Source organism: Gobio gobio (genome assembly GCF_949357685.1).
Source record: "Gobio gobio genome assembly, chromosome: 21".
In the NCBI taxonomy this organism is placed as follows: Eukaryota; Metazoa; Chordata; class Actinopteri; order Cypriniformes; family Gobionidae; genus Gobio; species Gobio gobio.
In genome coordinates this window covers 24,225,372-24,246,425 of record NC_137117.1, presented here as the reverse complement: position 1 = coordinate 24,246,425, position 21,054 = coordinate 24,225,372, and the positions used below count along the sequence as shown (strand labels likewise).

General features: G+C 37.0%; 2 protein-coding genes across 3 annotated transcripts; one reads left to right on the top strand and one right to left on the bottom strand.

The window, feature by feature from the left end:
- Positions 1 to 200: 200 nt before the first annotated feature.
- On the bottom strand, positions 201 to 7,747 carry zbtb48 (zinc finger and BTB domain containing 48). The gene is made up of 11 exons (XM_079803548.1): positions 7,597 to 7,747; positions 5,913 to 6,671; positions 5,401 to 5,690; positions 3,597 to 3,708; positions 3,373 to 3,465; positions 3,206 to 3,292; positions 2,920 to 3,074; positions 2,520 to 2,656; positions 2,244 to 2,408; positions 1,362 to 1,450; positions 201 to 1,257 (listed from the first exon to the last, which is right to left on the bottom strand). Exons 2-11 carry the CDS (start codon positions 6,669 to 6,671, stop codon positions 832 to 834), a joined length of 2,313 nt encoding a protein of 770 aa, XP_079659674.1. The 5' UTR covers positions 7,597 to 7,747; the 3' UTR covers positions 201 to 831.
- Positions 7,748 to 7,799: 52 nt separating this feature from the next.
- Positions 7,800 to 20,908, top strand: nol9 (nucleolar protein 9). Of its 2 annotated transcripts, none has more exons than XM_079802184.1 (13): positions 7,800 to 8,337; positions 8,615 to 9,168; positions 9,696 to 9,918; positions 11,467 to 11,597; positions 11,826 to 11,970; positions 13,996 to 14,092; positions 14,191 to 14,288; positions 14,472 to 14,633; positions 14,911 to 15,163; positions 15,306 to 15,420; positions 19,617 to 19,791; positions 19,989 to 20,122; positions 20,439 to 20,908. In XM_079802184.1, the coding sequence occupies exons 2-13, from the start codon at positions 8,680 to 8,682 to the stop codon at positions 20,559 to 20,561; spliced, it is 2,145 nt and encodes a 714-aa protein (XP_079658310.1). In that variant the 5' UTR covers positions 7,800 to 8,337; positions 8,615 to 8,679; the 3' UTR covers positions 20,562 to 20,908. The 2 variants fall into 2 exon arrangements, with proteins under 2 accessions (XP_079658310.1, XP_079658311.1); XM_079802185.1 differs by having other exon boundaries at positions 8,004 to 8,337; positions 8,655 to 9,168.
- Positions 20,909 to 21,054: the final 146 nt, after the last annotated feature.

The window sequence follows — 21,054 nt, the reverse complement described above, 5'->3', positions numbered from 1 at the left end:
CTGAAAGATTATGAAGACAAAATCAGAAATGACCCTGGTTTGTAACTATTTATCAGTGCACATTGTTCCAAAAAAAATGTATTTGTGTATTTTAGCTTCATTTTTCTTAAATCATGGTTTAAGTATTTTTTAAATACAATGAAAGAATCAAGTAATATGTATTTTAAGAGCATAGAAAAGTGAATAAAACACACAGATTTGGATTTCCATTTAAATGGTTTATTCTATTAAAAGAAGAGTATACATGAAGCTTATGACTGTTTTTACTTCTTTTACAATAGTCTTTAATTCAATTTACATTATGAAATCCAGATGCTGAATAAATCATGACATTCTCTAACAAGAACTTTGGCTGTATGTAATTAAATCCAAATTTGTCAAAATCTTGTAGTTTAAAGTGCCAGTCAATTAGCTAGTAGAAATAAGATTGAACTTGTTCCCTTATAGAATAAAAAGCTTTAAGTTTTGCCTGTTCATCCAAACAGAGAAAAAGCATTTTCAAGCATTTCAAGATTAAGCGCAATGCATTTTTGCAGAAGTCTGGCTCAAATGAGTACAGTACACAATCTCCTATCCCAAAAATGTGGTTATACAATACTCAAGATGATCTTGTGTCATGTCATGCTTTATACAACAGAGTCTTTTGTTTTTGCATAATTTTCAAAATAACTTCTTTGAAGATAATAAATTAATATCAAAACTATTTCTCACCTGAATTTCATGCAAGAAAGCGGTTTATTTACAATGTTTGACATGTCTCAATGACTTTAAACTCTTAAACTGCATACTCCAACATGAACATGTCTTTGCTCTGGAGTCAAAAGTCTCCATTTAAACTTTCCCATCAGCTTCAGAGCTTGGCAGTTCCACCACCACACTGGACTGATGGATGGGGTACGCGTTGGTCACCAGCAGTGTCTGCTCCATCACATCTGCTACAGTGAAGGGAGTCTGCTCGATTCCACCATCAGTCCTTCCAGTCAGAACAAACCCAGTCTGTTCACCATTCACTGATCCATCAGTCACTGAATATGTGGCCTGGTCTCCCCCTGTTGCTCCAACAGAGGCTGAGACGACCTGTTCCACCACAACCGCCTGGATAATGTCCACTGGTCCTGCCTGAACCTCTGTCTGGCTGGGAGGACTGGATGAGGCAGCTGCATTCTCATCCTCCACAATCAGGTTACGCAACCGTCTTTGTCTGGGGTTATAGTTCTCCACGCGGTTGTGGATCTGTGAGTGTCGTCGCAAATGTGCCTGTCAAAAGCAAGATAGGAGACACTGAGCTCTTAAGACCGCAAGTAGGAAATGTCAAAATAATATTTCTGATATGTTAATCCATGAATGCATCTAATTCGTACCTGTCTGGTGAACTTGTAACCACATTCACTACACTCAAATTTTCTCATGCCTTTGTGACGTCGTACATGAACACGGAGCTGCTCGATGGCTGATGGGGCATCATGGGATATAAATTATTATTCAACACTTTAAAACAATTCCTTTAATATATTTCTTTTTTTTGTAATAAATAAAAACATTAATGTATACAACAGGTATTTATATTATTTAACTTAATAAATACATGTTTATAATTTGGTATAAATTATATATAAATTGTATAAAATATCTAAAATGTATATAGTTATATACATGTATGTATAATAAAAATGTTAAATCAAAATAATCTAAGAAATTATCTATCTATCTATCTATCTATCTATCTATCTATCTATCTATCTATCTATCTATCTATCTATCTATCTATCTATCTATCTATCTATCTATCTATCTATCTATCTATCTATCTATCTATCTATCTATCTATCTATCTATCTATCTATCTATCTATCTATCTATCTATCTATCTATCTGTCTGTCTATATATCTGTCTGTCTGTCTGTCTAGCTATCTATCTATCTATCTGTCTGTCGATCTATCTGTCTATATATCTGTCTGTCTGTCTAACTATCTATCTATCTGTCTGTCGATCTATCTGTCTATATATCTGTCCGTCTGTCTATCTATCTATCTGTCTGTCTGTCTATCGATCTATCTGTCTGTCTGTCTGTCTATCGATCTATCTGTCTGTCTGTCTATCGATCTATCTGTCTGTCTGTCTGTCTATCTATCTGTCTGTCTGTCTGTCTGTCTGTCTATCGTGCAAATATAAAAATGTTCGCCAAATTGCCTCAAACATGTAATTGTATACCTCTTCATGTATACCTCACCAGATATCTCACCTTTAAAAGTTTTGCTGCAGATGTGGCAGAAGTGTGGTCTGCCTTCTTGGTGTTTGCTGGCTATGTGGCGTAATAGAGGACCTTTCTCGGTAAAGCGTTGCTCACAGAACTCACAACTATATGGCCGCTCTCCTGTGTGCGTGCGGTGGTGTTTGTCCAGACTCGCTGCTCACACAATCAGCAAACATTTAATTAATAATACAAAAGTAATAGAGAAATTGCATGGATTCAGTTTTAAAAATGAATTGGAAATCTAAAAGGCAAAGGAAAAGTTACCTTGTGTGCGAAACGTCTTGCCACAGAGGTGGCACTGGAAAGGTTTCTCTCCAGTATGTGTTCGAAGGTGCATGTTGAGATTGGCTTTCTGGGTAAAAGCATGATTGCAGAACTCGCACACGAAAGGACGCTCGTTTCTGAAGAGAAGCACAACAAATATGGCTCAGCGTTAATTCCACCGGTAAACGCAAAACTGATTACGCACAAACATCACAAAAAGATTTCTTCACATTGTTTTATTGTCTGCTCACCACATGCATGCATAAGTCTTGCATTTGCTAACAGCCTCATCTTTGAAGAGCGGACAGAACTAATTAATAATAGTTTAAACAATAAATAAAGCATGTCTCAGTTCTTTGTTTCTTTATGCTAATAATCAGTGATGCAATATGTCACATGCCTGTGAATGGCTTTGATGTGCATTTGCAGGCCGTTGCGGCTGGAGGCCCGGTGGCCGCACTCCTCACACACAAACAGTTTCTCACCACGATGTTTGGCTGCCTCATGCAGACGTAGCTCAGTGCGGGACAGGAAACACTTGGGACACAATGAACACTAGACAACACACATGACAAAAAAAATACATCACTTTTCTTAGTACTACATATCATTTGATCTGACATTTGGTTTAGTTTTCAATGGCAAGGCATTATTGTAGACCAAGTTTTAGCATTAGAGTAACTTACTGCATGTGGTTTAGGAGCACCATGAATTTTAATCATGTGGATCCTGAGATCTTTCTTCTGCATGAACTGCTCAGGGCATGATGTGCACTAATACGACAAATAAAATTACGTTAGCAAAATGTCCATAGACAAAAGGTCACATCTGACCTCCAAAATGGATGATGTACCTTATTGGGCATCTCTCCTGTGTGCGTGACTGTGTGAAGACGCAGCTCATGTCGCTTTTTAAAGGTCATGGCACATTTTGAACATGTAAACACCTGGCACAAATTTTAAAAAGGCGCATCAAGTGAGTTGCCATTGTACAGCAGTAACCACCAAAAATGACACATTATGGTTATTTCTATTGCACGTATGCATATTTTAAATTGTCCCTCATTATCATACTCACCACCTCTGTTCTGCTAAGACAATTCCTGGCTTCATGCTCCAGCAGGTTCTCCTTCCTATAGTAGCACTTCCCACATTTAGCACATTTAAAGGGCTTCTCCCCTGTATGTCTCCTTGCAGACAGCAAGATGGAAGGAAAGACAGAATTTCAAATGAACACAGGATCATATTAATCAAATTACAATTACTAGACAGCCTCTAACATTAGTTTTTCTCAACCGCTTTGGCTCAATTCTCAAGATTTTTTTCTCCTCAAAACATGAAGTTCAGATCTCTGAACAGTTTCTTGTTCACATCAGATTTCTTATTGATTTAAGCAAATTGTCATGTGTTGTGTGCAAAAGAGTAAGTACAATTGTCTACAATTTGCACAATAACTCAATACTTGTTGATCAAAAGAACAAGAATGAAGATATGTAAGAATATTTGGTGGTGTTAGGGGGAAGACATAATAGAATATGTCAAATGAAAACAAGCAACTGTGAATTTTCAGTTTAAATGTAACACATTTCTACAAAAATAAATGTGCTGTACAAATACAAATGTTCGGTCCCACTAGGGTTGGACCGACCGAATTACGTCGGTACTACCGAGTACGATTCACATTAAATCAATCTGTACCAAATTTCAGTCCCTGAGAACGCATCTGGTGATATAGACTAGTGTCTGTGAATATTAAACCGTAAAAAGACCATTTAAATATGAATCCTACGTGTCTCTGTGCGAATGAATCCCCACACACACACACACTATCGCGCTCACTGTCACTATGACGGTCGCGTGTTTCCATCTCTGCCGTCTCATATGAGGACATGAATGCACGAACGTCATTTCCAGAGCCACTGAGATTCACTTTATGAGCATTTTACCGTTTCATTAGAGAAAAACTACAGTCATATCATAAACACAGAAACTCAAGGGTCTTCACGGCAACACGTCAAAATAAAAGTACGGTTTATCTTGACAAATACATCACTGTTGTACAGTAGAATTTAGATACGTCTCAATTAATTATACTAACACTAATGTAATAATAATAATCAAAACTTTATTTTTTAAGTAATACATTAACATTTTTCTGTTTTAATGTTTTAATTTTAACCGTATAAAGTTGTGCAGCACTTTGTTTGACAAAAAAAGTGTAATTAAATTGAAAGATAAATTAAATTAATGTCTTATGTCTTCATTTGATTACCAGAAAATACACAACACATAATTTGTGGGAAATATTTTCATAGAAATTAAAGAAAAAAGAAAAAAACATATTATTGTTGTATTTATGAATTAAATGAAGTACCTAGTAGCCTACTATTTACTAGTAAATATTACAGTATACAAACATTACAGACAATGGCAGACAGACCAGGGCAGCTCTGGCGTAATGTCAATAACACTAAATGACTTACAGGTTATTTATAGTTATTGATGTAAACATCCCTAAAGTACCGAAAAAAGGTACCGTTGGGTACCGGTACCGATACCGGTTAAAATGTTAACGGTACCCAACCCTAGGTCCCACTTTATATTAAGTGTCTTTAACTACTATGTATTAACATTTAAACTAATCATTTGATGCAATGCACTTATTGTGTAAATACATGTTTTTACATTATACTTATATTTTTTTAAATACCTGCATGCAATTAAAGCCTAAATCTATAATTACACTGTTGACCTTCCCTTACCCCTTAAACCTACCTATACCACCAAACCTGTCCCTAACCTTACTTCTATCAAAAAAAACATTTAAAAATCTTACCAAACCTAAAATTAGAGTGCAGATTAGAGCGATAGTGTGCACATACCTGTTGTGTACTTTCAAGTAGTACTTGCTGAGGAATGTTTTGTGACATGTTGGACATTGGACAGAGCCTTTCTTGCTGTTTTTAGATGTTCCTTCCCCATTCTCTTTATTGGTACTTTGTTCTTGTTGTTTGCGCTTTCCCCGTGGAGCCTTTGGGGTCGAGCAAGGTGAATCATGAGGCACATACTCTTCATCAGTTCCCTCATAAAGAACATCCATACTCCCGTCTCCGTCATCATCATCATTATCATCGTCATCATCATCATTTTGATCATCAGACCCATCCACCTGCTAATAGAGACACAATAGTAAATGCAATACAGATTACAGGAAAAAAAATTATTTTGAAGGAGTATGAAAATCAAAACACATAAATTATAGAAACTTTCATAATCAGTGTATTACATTTTCATTGTCAGATCAATGCATTCTACCTAGTAGAAACAGATTATTGGGTTTAAATTATTTAAATAAAATAAATATCTTCTGGTTGAATATAAATGTTCAGAGTACCTCAGCCTCACTCATGTCTTGATGTTTGAGATGATCTTCTTCCTCAGTGGCAGCAGTCTCCTGCTCTTTGTCATCCAGAGATGATGGTTTTCTCCTTCCAGCTCCCTGCCTCGTAACAGCAGATATGGGACTTTCCCCAACTAGTCGCCTGGGCCCTTTTACACGCCTTCCAGAACGGGTGGTGGTAGTAGACGTCGAGACAGGGCTGTCATCATCGCTAGCTGAGACCGGTGAACCGAATGTGTATGCATCAGGTTTATTTTTCGTCCTCTGCCCAAATCTAGTCTTTCCTTTTGGGGTCGGATCAGACAGAGAGTCAGCAGATGTGAGAGGGAATAGTGGTTTGGCTTCATCATCTTCACTCAAGGTCAAGGCAGCAGGCGACTGTAAAGTCTCTACATCTGGCGAACCCTGGCAAGGTATGAGACAATCCGGCACTGACAGTCCGTTAGCTGCATTCTGAATCTTTTCTAAATTGCTGTCGTCTAACTGGAGTTCACCAGTGTAAAAAAAATTAAGCAGTAGCTCAAGCCCATCATCAGGGCACTCTAATGGCAGGTCGATCTGTATACAAGGTGTATTTGAACTGGGTTCCTGGAACAAGTGGCTGAAGCAGGCAAGAACATTGCGATGGGCCAGATGAACCTGCCCACTTGCTGTGTTCAGCATGGCATCACAGAAGTGGCCAAGACCCCTCTGTTGGTTGAGCAAGGACAGTACCCGTTGAGCATGAGAGGTCCCTTCAGCAGGTATCTCCATCTAGACATGCAGGACACACATCAATTTCATTTCAATAATGATTTTATCTTAATGAAATTTAAGATAAAGACAACATACAACATAAATGTATACATCAATACATTCTACAGTTATACATTATAAATATTATATATAAAAAAAAAAAATTATATTAAATATCCATGCAATTTTTTTTTATGATTTTCACTATTTTTTTCATGGATATTTATAATAATTTAAAAAAAAAACTCAGAATTATAATACATCTGTGTAAAATACAATAAAAAGCGTGTCTGTTCTGGTGTGTTATTATTGATAAAAAATCGTGTCAATAATAATAAATGTTTCAAGATGATATAATGGTTGTATTGTTCTTTTTAAGAAAGGGTACAGAGAACAAGTTTGCACATTTTCATTTAAATCATGAATATTATATTTAAATGAAGACTAATTAAATTATAAATATTTTAATAAACACTATTAAACATTTTAATTATGGATTTTTATAATAATAATAAAAAATAATGCTCAGAATAATAATAAATGTGCGTACAATACAATAAAAAGTCAGCCTGGTCTGGTTTTATTACTATACTGTCATTATTAATAAATGTTTCATTAAAATATAATGTTTGTAGAGATCATGCAACTTTAACTCATTCTTCATATTCATAAAATACTGCAATTATTGTATTACAAGCATAGTTGGTTATTCCAAGATCTTCCTTATTTTTGGCTTAACACGTTTTATGAAACAGTACACAGAATAATTCTGCACATTTTCATCCATCCATGTTCAATAATGCTTCCCCATACCATGTGGATGACTTTAACTGATTAATTATCGGATTAATGAATTCATATTACCTAAACGTTAACCACGATGTCCGCATTTTACTGACGCTCCCTAAACTACTCGCCGCACAATTAACTGTGTAAGACTCACCTTTCGCGTAAATTATGTCATTGCTCTCATGTTTCTTTTCATATACTGAATCTCGACATATATGCGTAATGTAATTTAGTGAGTTACTTATATATTACATAGCATCAAATCCTTAATTTGGGCTAAACAACAAGAAGCCATGTTGAAACAGAAACAGGAAGTGACGTTACAATATTGTTTGAGCTCTGTTGGCCATTCAACCCATTGCGCTGAGTGCGACTTTCTTCACACACGCGCTGATTAAATCGTTTAGCTCATGCAACCAAAGTGAACACCAATTCTTCGAATTTATAACATTTCTGATAGTTATTGTGAAGTATTTTATAGTGAGGTATTAATTTAGAATGCTAGTGTAGAATCAAAGTTCATTCAAACTCCGGAAAGTCTGTTTCTGTCCTTCAAATGGCACATACGCTAAGTGTGAGGCGCCAGTGCTGCACAAAATCGTGCCTGTTAGCCAACGAGTTGTATATTTAACATGTTTTATGCTTCATCTCTGTGTCTCTTATATTTATACTTTCAAACGCATTCACCAAACATTGACAATGCGGTCTTAAAGCAGATTAAAAGGGGGAAATAAACGGCTTCGTATCGATTAGTGGAGTGGAACCACAACAGCATCGTGCGTGATTTTGATGTTTGCATGGAGCCTCTGCCAGTTACTTAGAAACAACAGCATATTCACACAAATTTTGATTCAAATCTTGCACCAGGATTATCGCCGGTTCTCACTTTAAACAGGTCAGTGAATTTAAAACCATGAAAGTGGCTTTAAGAATCATATTTTAACAACAGATGATCTCACTAGTGGTTGGTAATAATGTATTATGCAACAATTTTTCACCATGTTTTACCAACTGAATAAAGTAGCTAGCTAGCTATATGGCTCTCTGTCTGTCTCTACGTTAAAATAAATATCCAGAAGTCAGATGATTTCTTTTTTTTTCTGCATTTCTTATTGACACCTTTTTAGTGACGCCATGTGTGCTGATTCCTTCCTTGCTGTCTTCATTTACAGGTGTTACTGTTCCCCTGCCCTGGATTTATGTTGTTTTTAGGATCGTTGGAGCTCATTGGTTGACAATGAAAGTACACAAGGTTTCTCCTCGGTCCCAACACGAGCAACGAAATGCCACCAAACGTCACAGCAGGAGTAAATGGCACAAAAAAATACGCAGTCTGGACTCAACTCTCCTAAATACAAGTCCTGGGACTGCAAAGTTGGAGCAACAGATAGCCAAAAAGGAAAAACCCACAATAAAACGGTTGAAGAAGTTGTATGCGAAACCTGTTACTCTTATCCCTGAAAATAGTTGTGCCAAGGAGGTAAAGGTTAAGGCCACTTCTGTGACTTTTGATCATGGCCACACAAATGGAGGCACGGAAATGGAAGACAGCAGCTCTTCAGTGGACTCACAAGAATGGAGTGAATATGCCAACAGTGTTCTTCAGAATGGCATGAATAGTTCTACCTTACCTGACACAGACCAGCGGAAAGAGGACGATCTTCAATTCCATGCCCACCTTGACCATACCCACAACCGTGCGGTTTTAGTCATGAAACAAGGCCAGGTAGACCGATAATTTCAGCCTTTAACCACTATGAACCACTTGAGGTTGACCAGTATGAGCTTTTCAACAGCAGATGCATGTATACTAACACCAGGGTGGTCAATATAATATTGATATATACACCTTAAAGCCAATTCACACCGCACAGACAGATGCAGACCAACAGCAACAGTCACCAGATTACAGCACGTCACTTCTAATTCCAATTCAGCATGTTCAATCGGCGAAAGCTCCAACAGAGCTTGTCAGTGTGGTTTGAATTGACCTTAATGTGTGAGATGGTCATAAAATTGCTAAAATTCAATGAAAACTAAGTCTAGAATATTTGAAACTAACATAAGAGGGAACTACCAAGTCTGTTATTGTTGTTAATATTTGTATTAACTTTTTATTATCATTATTTTAGTATTAACATTGTGACTATTAGCATTACAACCAGTTGCTGCAAAAATATCAGCCTGACCAATATATCGGTCAATCACTAGTTTCTGCATGTAGGCTGACTTTTGTGTGTGATGTCTGCGCAGGGCTTGTGTTTCCGTGGAAAGTGCCTGCTCACTTGCCTCTATGGTCATGTAGAGGTGCTGGGCTTCACCATCGAGGAGGGCCAACAACCTTACCCCCTGTTCTCGCCACCGTCTCACTGCCCTCTCACCATCAAGGCCTTAGGAAACAACCCCCCCTCCAGCAAGAACAAGAAAGAGGGGCTTCTGGAAGCTAAAGCCATTGTTCGCAAATATTTCTCTTCAGGTAGCATCACAAGGAGCATCCTGCCTCACTAATACCTTTATTGGCCGGTTTCACAAGGCTTAAGCCTAGTCTCAAAGTAAAATTAATGTTTGAGTTGTCTAAACTGAAAGAAACTTTCTTGGACATATCTTAAAATATGTCAGTGCCATTGTTTTGTCTTAAGATTCACACAAGTAATGTTTTTTTTTTTTTTAAAAGACACATTTATAAAGCTATTTAAATGTCCTAATTGAGCTAAGTCCTGATGGTGCGTTCAAGTCATGTTGTAAAGATCGTATTTACGAGTTGAATGCACATGAACGCCACCACAAAGTCGTAAATACCAGTGGGAAGTTCAGGATTTTCTTTAAGCCCCGATCTGTACGAGTTGGGGGCATGTCAGTGAGAAACATGGCGGAATCAATGGATGCAACGTCTGTAGTTGAATATAACGAGTATTTAGCAGTGACACTGTCAGGCACAAACAAAGTAAGTATAATATATAAATATACAGTTTACAGTGGCTTCATAGATTAATTAATAATGTAAAAGATTAAAACTCACCTGCCTGCGCATTCTTTGTTCTTCGTTTTCTATAAGCAGAGTTAACAAACCTTGCTGTATTTTCGTGAAATTCATTATAAGAAGGTACACCGCCATCTTGCTCCGACCAAAGAGACTTGAACGCACATGATGTCGTAAACACGACTTCTCACCTCGTAAATACGAACATCCCAGGACGCACCATAAGCCTGGCTTAATTGTTAAATGTGAAACCGGGCCTATAACATTTTTAATGACCCATTTATTTTCTCACCCTCATATTGCCCTCTAAGGAAAGGCATCCCAGGTTAATAGGGTAAAAAAATGAACTAATATACATCACCATACTTCCCCAGTTGATTGATTACCTTAAGAATTGCAAACATTTTTTGTACTACAAGTTTTCTGAGTTATGTTTAAATATGCAAAAGAGGCATTAGCTAATTAAATCTGCACTAATTTGCATACTCTGAACCATGTTCAAAATTCTTGTTTTATTTTGTTGACATTGCTTTTGCATCTCTCTTTTTATCACTCCATTAATCAGAAAATACTGTCAACAGTCAGACAAAAAAAATCATGTGTTTAGAAATGAAATACAAAAAATATATAATAAATAATAGTATAAAATCAGGCAAATGATATATGAACAACCCTCTGTAAAACCTTTAGAATATAGATGGGAGTAAATTGTTTGTAAAGTTTGGTGTATGTAAGGACTACTGAAGTGGCGATTTTTGACTCCTATGAGGAAAAAGCTAATTTTGAGAGAACCATCTTAAAAATTATGTATTACATTATAATTCTACTGAAAAATAGATAATAAACACCTAAAAGAGTATTTTGGATGTTTTATTTCCTCTAGTCCGAAAACGTAATGAAAAGCCAAATATCCCGAAATCTCAAAATTGGCCAGTGCCTGAAAAAGTTTTTCCCCTATAGTGTAGCATTTCATTTCTACCTGCTCTGAAGTTCTTTTTTGCATCCACTTTCTAAAATTGTTTCAATTTGTCTTTTTATGTCTAGAGCCAAGTAAAAAGCTCATGAGTGAGGTGGATTCGGACTCCTGCGTGGTGCTTCTGGAGCCTCTGGACACGCCACTCACTCGCTTTCTCACCAGCTTCTCAGAACTCGCAGAGATCTTCGGCCTCAACTCGGTAAGTCGGTGACATTTCTGATTTTGCATGTTCATGTTTAAATAGCTGATATATATATTGTTTGTAATGTTAAAATACATTCCCAGTTTAATATGCAAAGGCAACTATAAGTAAGCCATTTGTAGGTTGACTTTCAGAAGAATGTAAACACTGTGGCTCTTTCAACATTGTTTGAGCACCCTGGCATAGCAACAGCTATATTTGTGTCTCTGTTTATGCATTCTGCAGAAGGAGCTGAAGTCCCAGGCTGCAATCTATAACCCCGTTCTGTCAGCCGTAGGTGTAACAGCTTTGCGTGGACCCTGTGCTCAGGGTTTGGTGATGTCACCTAGCTGCAGAGAAGCTATAAGCAGTTTGCTTAGTGCCTGGGAAGGTAAATTTTAGTAGTTGTTCAAACCATTGTTCCCGTTCGCATCTCAGAGTCAGACAGCTGCCTTCTAAAAAATCAGCATCCATAGAAGTAATGATTGGAAAAGCCCCGCCCTACACGATGACAGGATTGGTTACAAGTTTCAAACCATGTTTTTGAAACTTTTATTGGTACACTGCAGTTTTCAGGAGAAATGCTCTCAGCAATGGTGTTGACTGAATTTGCACATGGTTTGTCTTAAAGCATATTTAAAACACCACATAGACATATGAACAACCTTAAAAACTTGATTTTCACAATGGGTTTTTAACCTTAAATATTATAGAATGTATCAACAGAGAGGGTTCCCTGTTTAGTTTACAGCATTAGTTGAGAGATTGATTTGCTTAAGAAAAAATGATATGTACTGTACCTGATATATCAAGAGCTTGTGAATCAGAATCAAATCATTTTGTGAAATGTGTTTAAATTTCATTTTGGGGCGAACTGCCCCTTTAAGGGTATGATTTTCAGTTCTGAGTGCATATGTACAGAAAATAAATTATTTGTGCTCTGTGAAATGTACAGAGCCCCGCACGTGACGTGGACAAAAATATATATTATGGCTACAAACTGAGAATATACTCCCTCGTTCTAGTAAATTGGTGCAATTTACAACCACAATTCAAGGGATAGTTCACCCTGAAATGAAAATAGTCATCTTTTTTTCCCTGCTGTTGTTCTAATGCCCTATATCCTCCTATCTTTTTCGGACCTCAAAAGGAGAAATTTTGAAAAACATCCTGCACGCGCTCCTCCATTTAATGGCAGTGACTGGTGACCAGGCTAAAGCTTTACAAAAAGGATACAAAAGTATCACGCAATGTTACAGTCAGCCGCGCGCCATATATGGAAAGTGTTCAGGAGGCATACTATAAAGTTTTGCGTGAAAGAAACCTTATTCAGTCAAAACACTGAGCTCGGCTGTTGCTCTGTGCCCTTCCTGTGAGTGCGTGCGAGCCGTCATTATGGAACAAGCATGTTCACTCACACGCGCACACACACACAAACACAAGTGTCTGGAGCATTTTTTTGGATTTTGGCAATGAATGGGAAACTTTAAAAAATGCTTTTTTTTCACTTTGTTTGTAAAAAAAAATCAACTAAATCCAGTATAAATCTGAAAATGTCTACATTTATATCAAGATCTGGTCCTAGAGCATAAACACAAAGTGGAACGAACTTTCTGTCTCATACACACATGCACACACACACACACACACACACAAACACACACATTTGTGTGACTGCAACAGAGAGCATTTTTATAGAAACTGGCAAATAAAATCAACAAAACTGGCATAAATCTGAAAAAATTCCATACATAAATGAAGGACAAATACTAGAGCACAAATGCAACATGGAACAATCATGAGAAAGAGAGGGAAAAGGGCAAATAAAAGAAAGATGAAAGGCAGCTTAACTTTTGCATAACTTCCCTATGGACCTCTAGTGGATAATGTGGTCATTGCACTCTCTTTCTCTTTAACTATAATTCCTAAAGTTTTTCCACAAACCTACAGATGGCGGTATTCTATCCCTAACACATAGAGCAATGTCCAAAAACTATTTATATTTATTTAAGATCATCATTCAAGTGATTTTTTCGTTAGAAAATATTTTTTAATGAGCCAGTTTATGACATAGTTAAGTATTTGTGCAGTAAATAGGTAAAAAACTACCAAATACCCACAAAAACACAGCATAAATGTATAGTTGAGAAGTAAATTAAAAAAATTATATATAGTTTTCCATGTAAAAAAATTATATTTCCTTATGCAATCGCTCTGTAAAAGTTTGGGGTCTATCTGACCCCAAGGGACTCAAACGTAAACCCTACTTGAGGGGCGATTAAGGGTTAACTAATTTGTTCCCTCGTTTTAATTACGTCCTGGCCACAAATTAACAATTTGTTCCCACAATTTACTTATTTAATTTAACTCAAGTGTGTTCAGTCTAAAGCAATGTAAAATGTTTTTTTGTCTACAGGGGAATTTGACCGCTGTCCCGTAATTCTTGTGTGTGGGGGGAAATCCTCTGGCAAGTCCACCTTCAATCGGTACCTTATTAACAACCTGCTCAATCAGTGAGTTCAAACACTTCATTTAATCAGTTTAGTAATTAGAGGATGAATTGAAATCTGTGAATTGTGATCTATTTCTCTCTACCCTGTTGTGTGTGCAGCACTGTAAGTGTAGAGTATTTGGAGTGTGATCTAGGCCAGACTGAGTTCACCCCTCCTGGATGCCTTTCCTTATGCACAGTTACAGAGCCACTGCTGGGTATGTGGCATACTCCATTTCCATATAGCCAAATTAAGTAAATTTTTCTTCATCAATATTATTTAAACAGATTCTGAAGAGCTTTGCACTTTAGAAATGTAAGAAACACTCTTACATTTAACATGCTGATTTTACAAACCCAAATAACTGGAGATGTTTGTGATTGTGTTGTGTTTTTTTTAGGGCCTCCTTTCACACACTTGCGTGACGCAAAGCACATGGTGTATTATGGTCAGGCAGATTGTCAGGCTGACATTGACCGGTATCTGGAGTCTCTTAAATCCCTCTGGCGCCATGTCAATGGCGAGAGTCCTGTCATCATCAATACTATGGGCTGGATCAAAGGTCAGCAAAAAACATTGCACATGAAAGGCAATAAAAAAGGAATATTGAATTGAACTGCAGAAATATGAACTCATTATTGGATATTTTTGCAAATATCAGGGCTGTCAAACTATTTAACAATGAGACATTATTAAAATTTTAATATAATTGATTGTTTTAATTGGTAGCCCTTGTAAATATATTAAATGTATATTAATATTTATCCTTTTATATAATAATTATTTTCCTTTGAGTTTCTGGTACTAACTTGCTAACAAATGTTTTTTCTCTTTCACAGGCCATGGCTTTCAGATACTGGTAGACCTCATTCGTCTTTTTTCCGTTACGCATGTAGTGCAGCTGAGTTTCGGAAATGCGTCACAGTGTCAACCTCTCACCCCTGAGTTGCTCAGAATTGCCCACGGCTGGCAGACGCACCCTCCGACGCCCTCCACCTTGACAGAGGAGCCCGCCAGTCACCTCACCATTCGGTCTCATGTATTTCTCAGTGTCCAATCAGAATTCGAAGGTGCTGGGACGCCTGGAGATATGTAAGGCAGCCAGCTGCACCTTTTAATTTTTAACTGTACCTATGATCAGTTGGCAGTTCTTGCGGTGAAGATTTAACTAGGTCATTTTTGGTTAGTTATACTTTACAAACTGAAGTAAATTCCCATCCTGCATTCCTCATAGGCAACATCAGCGCAGTAATGAGCTGCGAGACCTGGCTCTGCTCAGCTACTTCAGTAAGCTACAGTCCTCAGAACCTGGCCATATCCGCCCGCTCCACTGCTTCATACCCTACCAGGTTTTTATTTAATTATATATTTTTTTATGTATATATATATATATTATTAAAAAAATATTTTTATGAATGAAGGCCAGTATCAGATACTAATAATGGTACTGATGTCTATGAATTTTTTTTAAAACAATTATAGACATTCAGCATTTCAGTATAACTAAGGCCTAGTCCACACGTACACGGGTATTTTTATAACCTGAGTTTTTCCTCCTCCGTTTTAAAAAACAATCGCGTCCACTAGGGCTGCTCGATTATGGAAAAAATCATAATCACGATTATTTTGGTCAATATTGAAATCACGATTATGAAACACGATTATTTCACATGACTTTGGGAATGTGTTGTATTTATTAAAAATACACCTTTCAACAATTCAATTGAAATTGTAACATTTGTTGTACTTTTTGAACTATTAAAATAAATAATATAACATATATTCAAATCAAAGTATAAAAGTATTCACGTAAAAATGATAATCACAAATAAATAAGATCAACAATATGGTTCGGCTAGATATGCTTTTCAGGTACGTCTAACCTTAGTTTTCAGGTACAGAAATGTCTCAAATGTAAAATAACATTGCATATTTGAGTACATAAATTAAAGATGAATCCTATTAAACTTACAAAAGCTATTCAATCCGGATCGGATATGCGTCGTCTTTATCGACTGTATAAAGTTCACTTAAGGCATATACAGACTATGTCTGCTAGGATACTCATCAAGATGGACATGTTGACATACGTTTTGTGTGAGTTTGTCCGTTCAAGAGCAAGACTTGAAAGAGAACTCAATATCTGCGCGCTGAGAGATGTGTGCGCGCTCTCGGATGAGGGCACAGAGACACATTTCCTCACAGCGCGCGCGGCTTCTCATTCGCGTCTTCTGGCACTAAACCCGGGTGATGACGGTGAAAACGACTGGTCATATTCAAACATACGGCAGCACTCGCATGCATTGAACAAAGTTTACAAAGAGAGAATTATTTGAAAAATATGAGGGGAAAAAGGACGTTTACACGGCACCCCTGCTCTCGTCAGTTTTTGTTTCTTTATTAGATTGTCATAGGTCACTCTGTTTAATTTTCAAGTGGTTAAACAAATTCGTGATGTTCCCTTGCGTTGCAGCCACTACATGTAGCAAATCTTAGCATGTTTCTGCTCGTCGTCTGATTCCTCGAAGCCAAACTGTTCCCAGACAACGGAGTTGGTTTTGCCTTTTTTGCTCACCAAACGCTGCTGTAACTGCCCTCCTTCTGCCATCTTTACTCGCGCCGAGTTTTTAAATTCCAGCGGATGATATGCACACGAGACTCCCGATCTGAGAAAGTTTGTGGCTTCGGGAGGGGCGGGTGAGCGCATGCGCGTTTCATTCAGAACGCAAGGCAAAATAATCGTTTTTTCTCGATTGTACTATTTTGGTGATCGTTGGGAGGCAAAATCGAAATCGAAATCGAAATTCGATTAATTGCACAGCCCTAGCGTCCACCAGTGTTAATTTCATTGACGAATAATTTTCATTAACAACCTTTTTTCACACGAAAACGATACGATAACTAAATAAAAACTAGTGTTGGATGACTAAAACTATGACGAAAATCAACTGTCATTTTCGTCAACAAATAAAAACGAGACGAAAATGTTAGGGAGGGTCGATTAGGGAAGAGATCCAGTCAGAACTGATATCCTGTGTAACAGATGAGCACATTTGATTTGAACATGCTGATCTAACAGCTGGAAAACACGGCGCTGTTGCGCTTCTACAGGCGCATCCCCAATCCAGCGCTCCAGAGCGGCTCACAATCAATGTATAACACACATTTATGCCAGGCAATTGTTTATGAACTAATGCTGATGAATAATGACAATGTTTACTTTACGATGTTTATATAGTAATGTTTTAGACGGTTGTAACAATGCATATTTTATCTCCTCATCTGAACTTGAATGAGCTCCTGCAACTGCAATAGTAAGCCGAGATTTCAAAATAAGAGTCCCGGTGTATTTCCAGCTGGTTTATAATTAAAAGTTACGCATTATATATTAGTTTTTGCTTACACAATAAACTGTATTTAATTTAATTCCCATTTAATTCACAGTCAAGAGGAAAGACCAGTATTTGACACATATTATATAAAGTATCAGGGTTATAATAGTTAACTAAAACCATTTAAAAAAATCTGTTACTTGAAATTAAATAAATGTTAACTGAAATAAAAAAAAAAAATAAACAAACTTATTTGAAGCTTTAGCTTAACATGATATACTAACTAAAACAGAAATACAAAGTTATAAAAACTATATAGATGTTTTTAAAAACAAACCAAAAAGTGAATTGAGCTCTTTCGTGTATTTTTAATGTCAAAAACAAAATGATGTCAATGTCAGTTCAAGTGACAGTCGGTTATGTAACACTTAAATGCTTAATGTATTCCAATTTAACTAAACTCATTAGATTTTCGGAGACTAAATCTACTGTTGATTTAGTCGACTAAAATCTTATATTTACTAGACTAAAACTAGACTAAAACTAAAAACAATTCAGGTTACTAAAATATGACTAAAACTAAATGGCATTTTAGTCAAAAGACTATGACTAAAACTAAATCAAAATATGCTGTCAAAATTAACACTGGCGTCCACACAAGCTTAGCTGCCTGATTTCCACATGGGTCCCATCCACGGCACCGATGCACTGAGGGATGCCATGGGCTCAGTGAAACCCTTCTACAAGTTTACTTTGGACTCAGTGACAGGTAACTGTACACAGGGCAGGGGCAGGGCCCAAGTGGACTGAAGCTTCACACACTTGCCTTACTATGTTGTATTATTGCATTCTGGCGCCTCTGTTCTGCAATACAATGAGATGACTGCGCTTGTATCTGTATACATGTGATAAGCGCTATTAGCAGAGTTATTAAAAGCTACGTCCGCCATTGCATAGACTCCACTCATGTAAACAAAAGCGTTAACGGTGCACAAACTGACGTCAAACAAAGGAGAGAACGGCGCACATTTCGACTTAACAAGCCGAAATCTCCGGTTTCACCATCTACAACACTGTAACCGGAGTTTCTAAAAAACTTCACCCTGGCCGGAGTTTTCAAAAAAGTCTGGTTTCAGTAACCAGATACTGCGTTTGCGTGTGGACAAACAGCCAAACCGCGTAGAAAAAGCTGCGGTTTTGAAAATACCTGTGTTCCTGTGGACAGGGCCTGAAAGTTTCAACATTTATTAGGCTTTTAAAAAAAATAACTTTTAATTTGTGAACTTAAAGTGATAGTTCACCCAAAAACTAAAATTACCCCCATGATTTACTCACCCTCAAGCCATTTTAGGTGTAAATCTTTCAGACGAATACAATCAGAGTTAAATAAAAAAAATATCCTGGCTAATCCATGCATTTGAGTCCAAAAAAGTGCATCCATCCTTTATAAAAGTAAGCACATGGCTCCGGGGGGGTTAATAAAGGCCTTCTGAAGTGAATCGATGCGTTTGTGTATGAAAAATATCCATATTTAATACATTTTAAAGTACAATATCTAGCTTCTACCAGACCACCTTCTGTATTCAACTTCCAAAAAAACCTTTTGAACTGAGAGGTGTTACACTTTCTTCGTAAGTTGAATACGGAAGGCGGTCTGGTGAAAGCTAGATATTGTACTTTTATAAAGTTTTAAATATGGATATTTTTCTTACAAAAACCCATCGATTTACTTCAGAAGGCCTTTGTTAACCACCCGGAGCCATGTGGATTACTTTTATAATGGATAGATGCACTTTTTGGGCTGCCATTCAGTGCATTATAATGTCTTAACTGCATAAATTAAATTTAAATTAACTATCGTTCAACCTTATTAAAGCTACCATTTTCTCTGGTATCTTTGTTCTTTCATTAACGTTAATAACAGACATCACAGCAACTGGTGCTGATGAGTCGTGTGTGTGTGTGTGTGTGTGTGTGTGTCACACAGACAGGACATTCACAAACAGTGCATTCTCATTTGTCTGTTGTGCTTGAATGGTTTAAAAGCATTTGCGTGAATAAGAGCCTGATCATATAATGTAACACTAGGCAAATTATGATGCTCCATTAATTGCGTTAAATATTTTGTTAAGCTGATTTAAAAAAAAATATATATATAATTTCATTCTGATCATGTTTTATGTGAACACCTTTTCTGTGCTCTATTATTGCAGGTCCCACACTCATCAGTGGCTATAGGGGTCACACACTGTGAGGTCGCATCCAACAACATCTTTTATGCGGTCAATGCCAGTATAGTAGGGTTATGCTGTCTGAGTGAGAAGGTTGTGGGCAGAGGAGGTCCTGTTGTACTCTCCCAAACTCCTATCTGTCAATGTGTGGGCGTAGGTGTGTATTCAAGGCCTTTAATATGTGGATCTGAGATGGAATTGTTCTGTCAAATTGTACAGCATATGTTGTTGCATTACAAATATTCATTGTACATCATGCAGACTTCGCAGTATAACGACATGAAACTTGTATGAAAATAAAGATATAAAACCTTCCTTAAACTGCAATTGTTTACCTGCTGTTGTGTTTTTAAGGTGTTCTGAGAGGGGTAGACATGGCACGAGGTCTGTACTTTTTGGTTACTCCAGTGTCTCCCTCTGTCCTGAGGCATGTGAATTGTCTTCTGCTGGGAGAGATCGCCCTGCCTAAAGTATTGCTCACCAAGCAGGTATGTGAATCGGCAATATACACTACCATTCAAACGCTTGGGGTCAGTAATATTCTCTATTTTCTTTTAAATAAGTCTCTAATGCTCACCAAGGCTGCATTTATTTGATCAACGATTCAGTGAAAACAGTAATATTTTTGAATTAGTATCACAAAGCTGAATTTTCAGCATCGTTACTCTAGTCCTTCACTGAATATAAGGGTGCAAATTATATATAGCCATTTGTGTAATTGCTAAATTGTAAAGTGTTGACAGGTTATCCAACCTGATGGGTCTTTGTTGTCAGTTGTACTTAACCTCTCTTTTCTTGTTCCAGCATGGAGTTGAAGGAGACTTACCTTACATCACAACAGACTACAGTTTTGAAGCCAAAGGGGCAGGAAAGCTTCACATCTACAAAGGACTTACTAGACCTGGTCTTATGAAGTCAAATAATTAAGCTCTTCTGTATGGACTCTACTTTCTGTGAATGACATTTGTATCCTGGTATTTGTTTTATACCCAAACAATTGAGGTAAAATTTGCCATTGAATGTACAAAGTATCTTGGCTTTTGGAACTGTATACTATGGAGAGATGTATGAGTTCATATGTTGTTGCTTCATCTCTTGCTGAATGGCTCCATGTTTAAGGTCTATATGGGAAACTTGTGTTTTGATTTGCTGTACTGTTACAGTTTGTCAACATGTCCTTAAGAATGTCTTTTTTTTTCACATTTCATTCAAGTCGAATTCCCAAACCACGATAATGCAGACTGTAAAATATTAAAGTGGGTTTCATTTTTGTCAAGAAATTTGTCTCCTTCATTGACATTTGCAAAAAAAAATAGAAACTTTTTTTAAATGAAATTGAGAAGCGAATAGATCAGCACACAATTCTTCAATTGGTTCTGTAATTACTGCTTGTTATTATAATTGTTATATTAATTTACAA

What these genes read in the sequence shown, in the direction of transcription:
- zbtb48 (XM_079803548.1), bottom strand. Translation starts at nt 6,671, where the DNA reads ATGGAGATACCTGCTGAAGGGACCTCTCATGCTCAACGGGTACTGTCC. An exon ending in CAGGAGAGATGCCCAATAAG is followed by an intron (nt 3,293 to 3,372) that starts GTACATCATCCA and finishes TTGTCGTATTAG; the next exon opens with TGCACATCATGCCCTGAGCA. An exon ending in CTGCAGCAAAACTTTTAAAG is followed by an intron (nt 1,451 to 2,243) that starts GTGAGATATCTG and finishes ATGCCCCATCAG; the next exon opens with CCATCGAGCAGCTCCGTGTT.
- nol9 (XM_079802184.1), top strand. Translation starts at nt 8,680, where the DNA reads ATGAAAGTACACAAGGTTTCTCCTCGGTCCCAACACGAGCAACGAAAT. An exon ending in ATTAACAACCTGCTCAATCA is followed by an intron (nt 14,093 to 14,190) that starts GTGAGTTCAAAC and finishes TTGTGTGTGCAG; the next exon opens with CACTGTAAGTGTAGAGTATT. An exon ending in CTGTCAATGTGTGGGCGTAG is followed by an intron (nt 19,792 to 19,988) that starts GTGTGTATTCAA and finishes TGTGTTTTTAAG; the next exon opens with GTGTTCTGAGAGGGGTAGAC.